We start from the raw sequence: 16,325 nt of genomic DNA on the forward strand, positions 1-16,325 counted from the left end.
CATGGGAAGTCCTATTGTGGGCTGACACAGGGGGCTATTATATCCTGGATGTACAAATCTCTTGCACTTTAATCCAACATATAACCGAGCATGTGGCAACAGTGACCTGTGTCAAATGATTATGCACGTACAGGAGTCACTATCCCCATCAGAGTTCAGGCAAACTACTGACTGCTAATCTGAAAATTTCCACGTCGTTTTCCTTTTGTTCTCCTGCTACCTGCTCTATTATGGTCTCCATAAGACCTTTGGCATTAATTTTTCTGTAATTTGTTTCTACGCTGTGACTCTGAGGCAGGTGGCTTTGCTATTTTAAAGAAAGAGTTCTCATCACTGATTCTCTTTTGCCTCTTAACATATCAGAGCCAAATCCTGTTGAACCGCCTAAGATGTCGGAAAGCCCCTACTTTATCCTGCTAATGTGTGTAATTTTTCTTTCTACTCACACAGCCCTCCTGGGAAGTCCAGGGACTTAGAAATATCAACAAGTCCACCATCCCCAGGACCCTCTTTGCCCTCCTATGAGGATAACTTACAGAGAACAACTGCAGACGTCCCACATACTAGAGGAAGACAAGAACTGACTTCATTTCTGAAAAGCTGTGTGCTTCACAATACACAACCATCTTAATTTTATTTCCTTAAAGCTCATCTGTTTTGTTAGAATTAGAAACTTGTGATTTAGTGTTTTAAACCATCGAACGAGAAGGTCTTTGTGCAGAGTTGTCTCTGATTTTACAAACCTAACAGAATCATGGCAAATGATGCCTCTCCCTTCCACACACACACAAAAGCATCTGGAACACTTGCTGAGTGGCTGGCGAGGGGGTGGGCGGGGCCTGCGGCCTGTTGCCAGGCAGCCCAAGTGGTGTTTTACCAGAGAGGCTGCGGCTGGAGCTTCGGTTGCTTAGCAACCAGGTCCTCAGCCACAGCATTTTTCTTAATGAAGGTTTTTCATAGTTCTCTGGGTGATTACCTCTGCTGAATACCTAGACGCATTACGTCTGAATTACCATCTTATTCCTCCTGATTAAGGACAATTTTGCATCAAAGCAATTTTGTACAACTGTGTTCACAGTCTCTCCACATTTCACTTTCTATTGTAACTGCTGGCTGATTTGGTGGCACTTCCAAACACCACTTTTCCAGCTGTGGTTTTACAAATAAGAGTTACTTAATAAGCACTATATAGTTTTAAAGACATTTTAGGTCATCTCTCAGGAATATCGAACGTGAATTCTCTGTGGAGTTCATAGTTCTATGTCCCACTTCGTTCTCAATGTCTATACTGGAAAACACACCTTCACGAGGCCGTCACTCTATTTAAAAGACATGTCAGAATGGACTTGGAACTTTACGATTTCTCATAGCTCACTAAAAAGATGAGAGAAGAAATGAGTACTAGATGTGGCGGACTCATTGAAGGTTTTCCTACATGCCATCTGTGACATAACCTAGATAACAAAAAAATCTTTCATGGAAGTTTGAATAGCTGTTTGACAAAACTGAGTAATATAAATACTATTTCATCTATAATGAACTAGACCATTCGAACTTTCACAACATCATAAAAATACTGCACGAGGCTCTTCCAAATATTAGCATGTTTAATAGTATTTTCACTATTAGTTATTAAATATAAATATCTTATTTTTTTTAACCTTTGTACTTCTTCTTAATTTTATTCCTTTGCTTCCTCATCCTCACTCCCAGTGAGCCACTATCCCGAATCCTTTTCTTTATAATTTTAATACGTAGGCATAAATACAATTATTTAAAAAAATAATATATTATTTTAAAAGTAATAATTATATAAATATAATTATTAAAAGTTCAATTTGGAGATTTGCAAAGTAAAATTTGTACCTCAGATCTTTCACAGATACCTTTGTCCTAACAGACCTGTGTAAGTATTTACAAACTTATGTTAAATTTCTCTTAAAATTTAACATTAAAGCAATAGTTGCAAGGCATAAAGTAATTTCATTCTCAATTCTGGAATTTTTATTTTCTCTCTCTTTTATTAAGATTTATACCAGAAGAAGATATATAAACCTATTCTTCCTCTTCATAACCACCAAAAAACAAACACACAAAACAAAACCAAAAATAAGAACAAAAGACATTGGATCTGAATTGCCCTCTTATGTAATAAATGCCATGTCACTTTTAGTCAAATTCTAGGATACTTCCAATTTCTTGGGAGCAGAGTGGAAACCTTCTGAATATGCAGTAATTCCTCAAAATTCACAGGCATGCATTTGGGATGGAGGGGTCCTCTTCATAATTTATTATATTGTGATTGGTTCATTCTGAATGAAATTTTCCTTCTGAAAAATTCTAATCCTATACCTAAGGGCCATTATATTGGTTTCAATTACGTGAATATTTTTAAATGGGGAATTCCACAGTTGCTATATTTTATCAGCAACTCCTTGGAGGACATGTGATGGTAGAATCAAATGGAAGGTACATAATAAATATGATGATAAGCCTGGTTTTCTATCAAACCCACCCATGGGGCTGTTAAAAATATAGGTGCCCTTGCCCCGTCACCCAGAAAATCTGATTTGGTCGCTCTGGGTTTAGGGCTTTGCACCTGTATTTTTAAGCAGCTCCCTCAGTGAATCTGATTGCAGAAGTTGGTGATAACAGGGTTTCTCAAGTTCCATCAATGTCCAGGGTGGTGCAGAGGGACACGCCCAGTTCAAGTGGGTTACATCGTCATCTCCGGATACTGTACCTGCGTCGTGGCTGTCGAAGTAGTGCTGCTTCTCGATCCCCACATCTGTTGAAACTGTACCCTGATTTCGGCAAATGTTTCAATGATGACAGCAATAAACACATTCTGAAAGAAAATGACAAACCACATTTACCAAAGACTGGGCATGAGGGAGTGAGGGCAACCGAAAACAAACAAAAGATCTGCAGAAACTGTCAGAAAGCATAGACTGGATGAGTACGAATTTTTAGAGTACCTTAACAAGCCAGGCAAGGAAGAAAATAAGGGTAATGAAGTAGAAATAGGAACGCCAGCGGGGAAAGCTGTCGATGGCTCTGTACATGAGGAATACCCAGCCTTCCTGGGATGCAGCCTCGTACACGGTGAAGATGCTGGTGCCTGTCAAGAGAGAGGGGAGCCGGCTAAGCTGGGGTGGACTTTTGAAATGAGAAAACATTTTTCAGAAACACAATCAATATTTATCCATGCTCATTTTCTCAATGACAAAAGCTCTGCTAAAGGGACTCAAATCACATGCAACATTTTATTGCTCTTAGTCTTAGGATTTTGATAAAGTTGCTTCTGACTTCAAGCCAGGGCAGTTTTAATATCTCTAGCAATGAAATCATTTTAGGTTACAGATTTCGCTGTTAAATGCATTTAACAATGCAGAAAAGAACACTAACAATCAAGCCAAGTAAAGATATAATAAAAAACGGATGTATACCATGTACGCTTGCCACTTGGGGCTTAACACTTTTAGCGTGCTGAAAAGCACTTGAAATAAGTCCGAGAACTGGGTTTCATTTGAAATCACGTTCTCATAGGGAGAACTAAAGTATCTTAGGCTCCAAAAATTCAGGTGATGGAGCCTGTCTTTGGATTCCATGGTATTTACACTGAGCACCAAAATGTAAGTTAGTAAATCATTAAAGAGTACTTTGTATTGTCTACGAGCATTGCCTCATTGAAAATACTACTGATAATGAAAAGAAGGAAAAGGGAACAATATGTGGGCAGAGTTTTGAACATATGGTTAAGAGAATCTAAAATGTCATTCAGAGGAAAGCCAGCGTTTAATCCTCACAGCATTACGAGTATGTGTCGTTATTTCCCTGTTTTACAGATGGGAAAACTAAAGCACATAAAGTGTAGGGTATTTGTCTAGGGAGGCACACATAATAATTAGGGGAACTAGAATTAACCCAGGCGCTCAGGAACGAGGACTTGCATATTTAACTGTGATGATATCCTGTCTCCTGACATCTTTTCTGTGCCTTAGTTTCCCCATCTGTAAAATGGGGAAATAATAATTAAGACATACCTCAAAGTACTGTGAGGATTAAATGATTTCGTTTCTGTCAAGCACTGACATTTGATGAGCACTTAATAAGTTTTAGGCATTATTATAAACAATGAAAATAACTGCTCATTATTTTGTGAAAAACCATACAAATAAAAAATATAGTATTCAGTTGAAGTTGTTTACAACTTTGGGTTTTTATTCATAAAATTGGTAAACATTTGTACCTCAACAAATGCCACTGCTATAAATGAGTTAAATTATTATAGGATATAAAACCAATATCTACCCATATATGTGCTAATTTAAAATTAGAATGTGCATACAATCAAATGTCCAAACTAAGAAGGAGGTTACTAAATTTGGCTGACGTCTGACTGCCTCTCTGGGCCTGTGCATGCAGGAAGAAGAATCAGAGCATCAGTGAATTCGAAAGCACCCAGAACAGCAGAAAAGTGTAGCAGCAAATGGGGACAAATGAGAAATAACAAGGCTTGAAAGAAAAGCTGAGAGAAAGAGGGAAAGCGGATCCCTGTTTGGTGAACGCCTATTAGGCATTAATCTGTGCTACGTAGTTTATGTAAAATATAACTTCATATATGTACTGCCTCTCATTTTAAGAATCGTATTTGGTACATTGGTAAGTTGTTGCCATAGCAACTAGTATTTGTAGAACACGTTTAGTTTCAAGGCTCTTTCACATACTTAAATGCTAAGGAAATCCCTGTCTACTTAGGCAGGTAGATGGGTAGGTGGGTATAAGCACAGATAATATCCATCACATTTTACAGAAAAGCAAAGTGAAGGTCACTAGATAATGAAGTTGTCCGAGTTAAAAAGAAACAAAACCAGAATCTAAACCCACATCATCAGGCTCCAGGTCTTAAACTCTTTTTTTCTTTACCATTTACTTATATATATTCTCTTGCTTGGCACCAGGGCTTTAGAAAGACCTTATTTTCTCTTATCCTCAATTCAAATGAAGTTATCGATAATTATTTTCTGAGGGACTATGATGGCTAAGTTTATAGTCTATTGAGGAGCTCATACAAGAAAATAACTTTTAAGAGAAAGATTCACAGAGGAACAGCATGCACCAAATATAAAATGGCAACAGAAAACAGAAGTGACTGTTTCCATTAATGATCCCTACATACTAAAAATATACAATGTTTTTGCTTTTATGGTCTGAATATGAAGGACAATTTTAACATAAGATGTTATTTAAGTCCCTTATTTTTTTCTAGTTATGTGAACTAAAAAAGAAAAGTGGCTGCAGAAATCCATTATGAATTACCATTAAAGTTTAATTGCTTTACCGATTGAGCATTTACAGGTAAAATACGAGGATCATCAATACAAGATAAAATGTGAAAGGAATACTGAAAATTATCCTTCCTCTAACTTGCGCAGATCTTTCTTTATTACATCTACAGGGAAGATGCTACTTGAAATTAAGTAAAAAATAGTATGTTCAATGAGTAATCTTGAAGCATTTACTCCATTTTTCCTAATTCGACACCGAAGAAAGAAAAGTAGGAACCTTCAGTACAGCTCAGAGAGCAAGGTTTGTTGCTACAAAGAGATGAGACACTTGTGAAAATGGAACCAAAAAACTCCCTAAGAAAATGCTTATTGCTGAAAAAAGTGTTTCCCGTGTACATGAACGATGCGGGCTCGAAGGCTTCGGGGACGTTACTGAGTGGCAAGAGCAAAGGCAGTGGAATAAGACAGCCCTTCCGCACCACTTTCCTGCTCCGGACTTCGACAAATGTACGAAAAGAAAATCGCTTTTGAAGAGGCTTTCCGGTGTTTAAACTGACAGAATAAAATGTATGATCTTCTTACTTTCTGTGAGAAGCTGACAACGCTGAGGGTGAAACTGCTGCCGCCGACACTTATTTTGCACAGCCTGTTCCCTCTGGCCGCCCCCGTGCTGAGCTCCGGTCCTCTTTGCCAGCTCCCCTGTGGTCCTCCAGCCCAGCTCAGCTCCTCTGCCCTCAGGCCACTCGCGATGCTGCTCCTCCCAGAGAGGCCTGAGCTCACCTGTATCCCTTCACTTGTCACACGGACTTCTGTTACCTTGCTCGTCTCCCTCGCTAGGTGTCAGCACTCTAAGTTACAACTGTATCTTTCACTTCTGGACTTGGCATTGAGAAACACTCCAGAACTGGTGATAAATAAAACAATGATCATATAGTATAGAGACACAGGATGGACTTGGCATTGAGAAACACTCCAGAACTGGTGATAAATAAAGCAATGATCATATAGTATAGAGACACAGGAAGGCCTTCCTCATATACTTGTTTTTTTTTAATCGATTCTTCCTTGGTGTAAATATTACACAGATGATTTGGAAACAAAGGGAACTATTTTATAACTGACTTTATATTTGGCTGATTTTCACAATTCACTTAAAACACATACACATATATCAATTTAAAAGCCCACGCTACAGAGAAACAGGAAAGTTTTCCTCTATTGTTTAATCCAGAATGGGACATTGCTAGAAAACAACATATTGATACATACGAAATACTTTTTTCTAGTTATACTCCAGAATATTTTTAGTCCATTTGAATGATGGAACTAAAATTTCTAGCTGAAAAGACCACACTTTTGTTAAATGAATAATGATTCTACAATAGCACTTGGAAATAGAATGCATTCTCTTTCCGGAGCCCGTGTGGCCTGCTCCAAAAATATTTCTGGGAAGCTCCTGGAACAGCATGGCTTTCTTAGACCCCAAAATCTCAAAGCACAAATTCAAGCCGTACAAGAAACAAAATTCCAACAGTGGTACTCAGCTCGTCAATTCTCTTAACTTCATTCATTCTTCTTGACCTCTTCCTTTGGTGGTTTGAATTCGCTAGCTAAAAAGACCCACAAGTCTACATTTAGAAGATAAATCCTCACCTTGGAACTTTCTACAGGCTGCCTATATTGAGACATAGTATTTTTTTAATAGCTCTGAACAAAATTATATTCCAATCTGTTTTGACTATCTTTAGGATTATATTTACTGCTTGGTTGTCTTCCATGAACTCTTTTTCCATGAAAAAAAGGGAGAAATTGACTGTGTCCTGGGAATATTCCTTATTGTGTCTTCTAGTCGTACATTACGTGACACCATTGAGTCATCTGACTTTCAAATGACAGGGTCATGAAATTGTGGTGATAACTAAACAAGCTACAAACTTGGGGTTCCTATTCCACCAAACCGCCCCTCACCGTCTCCCCATTTACCTCTTCACGTGAGCTGTACCCTCAAATCTGATGGATGGAACTCAGGCGATAATAAATTTTACCCAACAGTGGTGATTAAAAAGTAAATCTATTTGTCATGAGACAGTTAAAAACACATGCCATGTTAAGTTAAAAAAAAAAACAATGAGAGAGATGTGTATTCTTAAGGTGGACATCTAGATTCAACATAATCAACTTTTGTCACTAAGGCTGGAGGTATCCAGATATATGAAATGTGAAGAAGGTCAGGAGACCAACACAGCAAGGAAGGCCCACCCTGACTTACAGAGGTTTGTTAAATAAATCAACAATAATTAAATTACTTGGGATGATGTCACCTTTCTAATGAAGAAAACCTTCGTGAAAATGTTTTCTCTTCCTTGAAATTATGTTTAATTTTACTAAACTATATTTCCAAACTAATTATCACAAGTATTTCCCCTGATAGACTGTGATATAACTTTATGATTATAATAATCTATACACAACTCATCTACATACTTAGCTGATGACCCAGGGGCATTCAGCCTGAGGATTGCCCTGTGGCCACTGAGTTAACAAAACAAAGTAACATTTTTTATTTGCTCTTCCAGAACATGGAGCAAACACAAAAGGACTTCTTTTCTTCTAAATGCTTCAAAATGTATTTAGAAACCTTATGGGTTTTGAGCTGAATTTTTGCTTAGAATTTTTTTTTTTTTTTAAACAATTAAGCCCTCTTTTGACACAACTTTGCCTCACTGGTGAGACCACTTTGTCGGTTACCTTAAACCTCACTGTTCACAGCACTAAAGCTTTGCGACAAGATCAAAGGCCATATGGAAAAAAAACCAAAAACCACATATGTTTATACATATTTTCTAAGTGAAACTTCTTTCATAAGTCGTAAAGATTCTTAGTTGAAATGTATTTCTTCAGAGAGAGAATTTCTAAACACCCAAGTGCTAAATATGAAATACTTCTAGAAAAGGAGAGGTGAAAGCTTTAACTACAGTATTCACAAATGGAAAAGAAGTGTTGACAAGGCTGATGCTGACATTGGCAGGAAAGTTTAGGCATAAAGTAGAGCAGTTCCAAGGACGCTGAGCCCATATGCCAACTAAAACAGTCCCCGCCTCTGGAGTTGGGCAATTTCCACGGAGGCTGGGAATAAGAGCAGCAAAGCAGAGGTCATAACAGATAACTGTCACGTCCCTGCCTTTGAAGAGCAGTGATTTTAGATCAAAAGAGCTTCTTGGAAATTTATTTTCCATTAGTTGATTAAAAAACAGAACAAAACTATGCTTAGCCGCAGTTAGCCTTCAGCGATCTTCCCTAGCGTTCAAACCGTCCACTGCTTCTAACCTATATGACCTTCCTGGGCCTCAGACTCTGGCCATAATGGTACTTGCTGGTCACCACTAACACACTAAATAAATGTTCTTTAGTAGCTTTTAAAATTTTCTCAAAAAGCAAGCAAAACATACCATGTAGGAAATGTGGTTTCTTTTAGAGTGTTTTAGCTTTGTCACTGACTTTTGAAAGATCTATTGGAAAGTACACTCAAAAGAAATCAAGGCAAAAAGGCCAGAACGTCATGTAATTCTTCGGGAGTTACCAGTTATGACATTAGAATTTCATAATAGTCCAAAATTAGAACCAAGCATTTGGAAAAAGTACTAAGACTTTCTTGTCTTCATATCTGGGGACACACATGGTTCATATCTCTGCATTACCAGGCACAAGCAAGGAAAATACAAATTACCTTTAAGGTAAAGTTGGTCAGTCTACCTCAGAAGAGCCACAATAGTGAGAATTGGTTTTATTTTTAAATAAAACTGAACTAGTAAATAAGCACAGGATAGAAAGATCAACCAAGATTGGAATTAAATAATTTTACTTTTTTGTTCAGAGGCATTTTAAAATCTGATTCAGGTCTAAGTGGGATAGAAGAAAGAGACCTGAGTGATATTGACCAAATGTAATTAACAATAAATGAGATAAGAAATACAAATAACATACAGCTTTAACTAAAGTTCTTGTTTGTGTTATGATAAACATACAATTTCCATAATTTACAATGAAAGATTTAATTACATTGATTTAACCACTGATGTAATATAAAACCGAAAACAAGAACATGTTCTAATATAATTCATATTAATACTATAATCGAACAGTTACAACTGAATAGGAAACAATTACTTATTCTTAAAAATTTAAAACTATACATAGGCAAATATTTGGTCATATATCTTCACATTGATATTATGTGTACAAAAATATTCACAGAATTTTTCCTGCATTTGCTGTCTACTTTCTTCCATAAACTCCTAAGGCTAAAACAGGTTTTAAAATTCAGTTTTTCAACTGGTTTAGATTTATTTTTTGGATGTGTCACAGATACAATTTTAGATTTCTTAAGGTTATACTAAGATTGAAAAACAGTTCACATGTATTAAAAGCTGTATTAACAAGGAAGCAAGATACTATGTTTTCCTACCAGGCCAGCATTTCCAATGTAAACCAGAATTCTACATAGGTGAGATAAGAATGTGAGCAAATAGTAAAAACTTTCCAGAGAATTAATAGACTTCATTTTTTAAGAGTAGTTCTGGCTTGCAGGAAAACTGAGTAGATAGCCCCAAGAATTCCCATTTATCTCCTCTCTCTGCACCCTATTAACCACTTGCATTAGTGTGGTACGTTTGCTACAATTCGTGAACCCATGTTGAGCCATTATTATTAACTCAAGTCCATAGTTTACATTATAGTTCACTCTTTGTGTTGTACAGTTAGATGGGTCTTGACAAATACAAAATATTATATATCCACTATTACAGTATCATACAGGATAGTTTCTGCACTGTGCTACACCTATTTAACACCTACCCTTCTCTGAAACGCTGGCAACCACTGACTTTTTCACTGTCTCTACAGTTTTGCATTTTCCAAACTGTCATATAGTTGGAATCATAGAGTAACAGCTTTTCAGACTAGTTTCTTTCACTTAGCAATATGCAGTTATTCCTCTGTGTCTCTTGGTGGCTTGACAACTCATTTCTTTTTACTGCTGAACAATATTCCTTGCATGGATGTACCACAGTTTGTTTATCTCAAGTTATACCCTATAAGGGGGCATCTTGGTTGCTTCCAGTTTTTGTCAATTAGGAATAAAGCTGTTATAAACAATCACATGCAGGTTTTTGTGTGGATATGTTTTCAATTCATTTGGGTAAATACTAAGGAGCATAATTGCTCAATCATATAGTGAGACTATATTTAGCTTGAAAGAAAAAAAAAACCTGACCAAGTGTCTTCTAAAGTGGCTGTACCATTTTGCATTGTCACCAGCAATGAATGAAAGTTCCTACTGTTCCACGTTCTCATCAGTATTTGGTATTGTCAGTGTTTTGGATTTGTGTCACTCTGAGAGATGTGTAGTAGAATCTCGTTGTTTTAATTTGGAATTCTTTAATTACATAAGATGTTGAGTATTTTTTATATGCTTATTTGCCATGTGCTTATCTTCTTTGGTGAGATGTCTGTTTTTTGCCCATTTTTAAATTGGTTTGTTTTCTTATTGTTGAGCTTTAAGAGTTCTTTGTATACTTTGAGTACAAGTCTTTCATCAGATATGTGTTCTTCAAGTTTTTTCTCTAGTCGTGGCTTGTCTTTTTATTCTCTTAAGAGTGTTTTTTGCATAACAGAAGTTACTGATTTGATGAAGTCCAACTTAGTTATTTTTTCTCTTATGTATCATGCTTCTGGTGTTGCCAAACCCCAAATCACTGCCAAACCCAAGGTCACCTAGATATTTCTCCTACGTGATCTTCTACAGTTTTATAGTTTTACATTTTACACTTAGGTCTATGACCCATTTTGAGCTAATTTTTGTGAAAGCTGTACTGGATGTATCTAGATTCATCTTTTCTTCGTGTGAATCTCCAGTACTTACAGCACCATTTGTTGACAAGACCATCCTTTTTCCATAGAATTGCTTTTGCTTCTTTGTTGAAGACCAATTGACTGTATTTTTGTGGGTATATTTGGGGGCTGTCTATTCTGTTCCATTGACCTAGTTTCTATTTTACTGCCAATACCACACTATCTTGATACTGCTTTAGATTGTCTTGAATTTGAGTAGTGTCAGTCCTCTGACTTTGTTCTTTCTCAGCGTTATGTTGACTATTCTGGGTCTTTTGCCCATTCCATATACACTGTAGAATCGGTTTGTTGACATCCACAAGACCACATGCTGGGGTTTTGATTGGGATTGCATTGAATCTTTACCTCGCTTTGGAAAGGACTGATATCTTTGATGCTCTGTTGTTAGGTGCATATACATTAAGGACTGTTGTGTTTTCTTGGAGAACTGACCCTATATTATTATGCAATGCCCATCTTTCTCTCTGATAACTTTTCTTGCTCCGAAGTCAGCTTTGTCTGAAATTAACACAGCTACTCCTGTTTCCTTTTCATTAGTGTTAGCATGGTACATCTTTCTCCATCTCTTTACTTTTAATCTATCTGTGTCTTTATAGGTAAAGTGGGGTTCTTGCAGACAACATATGGTTGGTTATTGGTTTTTAATCCACTCTCTTGGTCTCAAATAACTGGTATATTTATACCATCCCCATTTAAAGTAATTATTGATATAGACAAATTAAATGTACCATATTTGTAACTGTTTTCTTTTCATTGTAATTGTTCCTTGTTTCTTTTTTGCCTTCTGTCTGCCTCTCTCTTTATATGATTCCATTTTTACTCCTCTCAGCATATTAATTATACTTCCTTTAAAAAATTTAGTGGTTGCCTTAGAGTTTACAATATACATTTACAACGAATCTAAGTCCACTTTCTAATAATACTCTACCTCTTCATAGATGGTGCAGGAACCTTACAATAGAGTATTCCCACTTCCTTCCTCCTGTCCCTTATAACACTGCTGTTATTCATCTCACTTATCCATAAGCTCTAATCACCTAATATACTGTTTCTATTATTATTTTGAACAAACAGATACCTATTAGGTCAGTTAAGAATAAGAAAAATAAAATATTTTATTTACCTTCATGTATCCCTTTTCCAACACTCTTCTTCTTTATGTAGATCTGAGTTTCTGATCTACATCATTTCCCTTCTCTAAAGAACTTCTTTTATCATTTCTTGTAAAGCAGTTCTGCTGCAACAAATTCTCTTAGATTTTGTTTGTCTGGGAATGTCTTTATATGTCCTCACTTTTGAAAGATACTCTCGCTGGATACAAAATTCTAGGTTATTTGGATTTTTTTTTTACACTTTAAATATTTCATTTTACTCTTTTTTTGCTTGCACAGCTTCTGAAGAGAAGTCCAATATAATAATTATCCTTGCTCCTCAACAGGTAAGGTGTTTTGGTTTTTTCCCCCCTCTGGCTTCTTTCAAGATTTTCTCTTTGTCTTCAGTTTTCTGAAGTTTGAACAGAATATACCCAGGTGTAGATATTTTGGTACTTATCCTACTTGGTGTTCTCCGAGCTTCCTTTACCTGTGGTTTTGCATCCAACGTGAATTTTGTAAAATTCTCAGCCATTATTACCTCACATATTTCTTCTGTTCCTTTCTCTCTTCTCTTTTTGGTATTTTCATTACATGTATGTTAGCGTTTTTGTAGTGGTTCATAGTTATTTGTCATTCTGTTCCATCTTTTTCTCATTCTTCTTTCTCTTTGCATTTCAGTTTGTGAAGTTTCTACTGACATATCTTCAGTCTCAGAATTTCTTGCCTTGGCTGTGTCTAGTCTCCTGATGAGCCCATCAAAGGCATTTTTCATTTCAGTTAGAATGTTTTTGATCTCTAGTACTTCCTCTTGATTCTTTCTTAGAGTTTCTATTTCTCTGCTTACATTACCCATCCGTTCTTGCATGTTGTCCACTTTTTTCATTAGAACCCTTAGCCTATTAATTAAAGTATTTTCAATTCCAAATTACTTGATAATTACAAAATTCCCATCATATCTGAGTCTGGTTCTGATGCTTGCTTTGTATCTTCAGATTGTGTTTTATTTGCCTTCTACCAGGCCTTGTAATGTTTTGTTGAAAACTGGACATGATATATAGGTAACAGTAACTGAGGTAGGTAGGCCTTTAGTGTAAGGTTTTATGATAATCTGGCAAGAGGTTAGGCTGTGCTTAATATATGCCATATCTGTAGGTGTCAAAGCCTTCAGTGTCCTTTAGTGTCCTGGTTTCTGTGTCTCCTGCTGTCTTTACGTTTCCCCCAAAATTCCTTCTAAACAGACTCCGTGTCTTGCAGCTAGGTTGTAACCTGGTTATTACTTTGGAGCCCTGTTAATGTGATGATAAAGTGTTGGAGAGGAGAAACATTCTATCATCTTATGATTAAATCTCAATTTTTTTAGTCAGTCTGAGTCCTGGCTGTGACCTTCAGAAGAGTTTCTTAGACTCTTTTTCTCAGTTTATGTGATGCAGAGAGGCCAGAGGGGCTCTGGTCATCTACCAGCCCTCCTCCGAGGTCAGATGAGGCTCTGGGAAAGCAGATGTCCTCCAGGGCATGCCTGTGTCATGAACAGAGGGCTCTGGGCTTATTTCAGAATAGTCACTGTTCCTCTCCCCCTGCAGGAAGCATGAAGGAATTTTTCTCTGATCATCATCCTAAGAACTGGGTAAGGCTCCTGGAGGTAAAGCTCATGAAAGCGTTGGGTCCCCCTAAGACTAGAGGGATTGTCAACTCTTAGGCTAGTCCATGCTCTGCCTGCAGGAATTACCCAACTTTAGTTTAAGTGTCTCTGGCACCAGCGGCTTCTGCCCCTGGGGAACAATGATTCTCTGCATTTGCTGTCTCTCCAAATTTCAAGGAGCACTTTGCCCTGCAACCTCAACTCTCTGTTAGATCTAAGAGCACTGCTCTCAGAATAGTTGGCTTTCAGTTTGTTTAGCTTTTTTTCTTGTTGTGAGAACAGGATTGACAACTTCCAAGCTCTTTACATGTTGGAGCAGAAACCAGAAGCCGTTAAATAACTTCTTTTTGATTTAAGGTACGGATCAGAAATAGCATGGGCCAATGAGCCTGTCTGATTAAAATGAGAGTTCTAAATTAACATGCAAAGGCATAACTCACTGCTCACCTGTAGTCTAGTCTGCTTGGTCACAATTTGGCTTGTGCACTAGTAACAGCGTAGGGGTGAAAAGACCATCATGAGCACAAAGTAAGACTAGATTATGATCGTAAAGCCTCTTGGGGCCGGCCCCACGCCACGGTGTCAGAATCTTACTGTGCCATATGTAGATTTCCCCGTTACTAATGTTTTTCTCCTTACACCTTAACAGCTGCCTGTTTTTCTGCTTGATTTTAACAACAAACTCTAACACAACATTCGACACAGACAACAGCGCGATAATAGGACAGTGGAGAAGGAGGAAGAAAAAATCAGTCATTCATGAGATATGGTCCAAGTACCCATTATATAACAGCACAACAAACTTAACCAAAGCCAAAGAGCTCTGAGCAGCTGTGATCTGGGCGGCCCATGCCTGGAATGAAGTGGCTCTCCACGCTCTCATGAGGCACACTGGCCAGACTGCTACACAGGTCAGAGCTCCTCTGACCAGCGATTGGACCTTTCTAGCAAATACTGGGCTCATGACATTAAGAGAGCCATCAGGCACTTGCACTGTGTCAGATGGTATGATATTCACCTTTTCACCCCTGGGCAGGAGAACGACAGAAAAATCATCCGTGGGAATACTACCTAACATCCAATGTGCAGAGAAATATGTCTGGAATATGGAGTAATTATTTAAAGCTTTAATAATCTTTTATTTAACTATTATTCGGCAGGGATATAATCATACTCATTCTTCTTCATCAATAATAATAATAATTGTTATTTAATAATATACTTATTATATTTATAACATAATAATAATTATTATTATTATTTGCTGATGTAACTCAGCATTATACAATTAAAAGAGGGTTTTCACGAACCTCCATAACAGATTCACTCAACAGCCCTGTAGATTAGGAATGAGAGGACAGGGCAGGTGTTGCCTCTTATTTGAAAGATGAGGAAATAGAGTTGAATGTTTTACGCAAATCTCTTACTTGATTAACACCACCATTCTTTGCCTTCTCATCAATGGTATTGACTTAAGAATTGGGAATAAGTACCCACTATGTTAGCAGTGTTTTGTTATTCTCTTAAACTTGAATAAATTTGCTATTACTTTGATAGACTTATATCACACTGTCAGCACAAACTGCTGAAGTTTAAAGTGGGCACAAGGACTTTGACCATCTACATAGCTACTTGAGTGAAAAGGCTCTTTCCTTTGGCCCATTTAGTTTTTCCAGCCTTTTAAACCCTCTGTTTTGACCTAGGATTCTTGAATACTTCTTGCTTTAAAAAGAGAGAACAGAGAACAGACTGATCTTATTTGCATGACAAATTCTCACCCAACCATATCTCTTGCCTTGTTTTCCCCCAAAGCTTTGATTTTAAGGCATGAGCTAATCCTCTGCAACATAGGACATACCATTATTTATCTTATTTTATCGGCAGGATATAGTAGTTTAAAAAGTTTGTCCAGATTTTTTTTTTTTTTAATTTATTTTTGGCTGTGTTGGGTCTTCGTTGCTGCATGCAGGCTTTCTCTAGTTGCGGCGAGCGGGGGCCACTCTTCCGTGTAGTGCACGGGCTTCTCATTGCGGTGGCTTCTTTTGTTGTGAAGCACGGGCTCTAGGCGCGCAGACTTCAGTAGTTGCAGCACACGGGCTCAGCAGTTGTGGCTCACAGGCTTAGGTGATCCACGGCATGTGGGATCTTCCCGGGCCAGGGCTCGAACCCGTGTCCCCTGTGTTGGCAGGTGGACTCTCAACCACTGCGCCACCAGGGAAGCCCTGTCCGGATCTTAAAGTGTACATTTCTTTATTTTCCTCCCCCCGGAGACCGTAAACACCGCAAGAGCAGCCTGGCCTATGACATAATGATAGGCTTATCTGGACAAAACGTAGACAAGTAGGTTAAGTGAGCCAATGAAAGTAAAAAAGCAGAGAGCAGGTCAGGGAG

At 37.6% G+C, this 16,325-nt stretch overlaps 1 protein-coding gene across 6 annotated transcripts in view; it reads right to left on the minus strand.

Annotated features, from left to right (window-relative positions):
* NALCN (sodium leak channel, non-selective) overlaps positions 1–16,325 on the minus strand; it is a 292,048-nt gene that overhangs the window by 191,267 nt on the left and 84,456 nt on the right. For 5 of the 6 annotated variants that reach the window (XR_014237200.1, XM_082366066.1, XM_082366064.1 and 2 more), the window contains 2 exons: positions 2,979–3,121; positions 2,744–2,848 (listed from right to left, as the gene is read on the minus strand). Coding sequence is in view for 5 of the 6 variants with exons in the window: in XM_082366066.1 (XP_082222192.1) it covers positions 2,744–2,848; positions 2,979–3,121 (248 nt within the window). In the remaining variant the exon portion in view is untranslated. The remainder of the gene's footprint in view (positions 1–2,743; positions 2,849–2,978; positions 3,122–16,325) is intronic. The other variant, XM_082366068.1, reaches the window with a different exon arrangement.

This window comes from Balaenoptera borealis (assembly GCF_965194805.1).
Source record: "Balaenoptera borealis genome assembly, chromosome: 18".
NCBI lineage: Eukaryota > Metazoa > Chordata > Mammalia > Artiodactyla > Balaenopteridae > Balaenoptera > Balaenoptera borealis.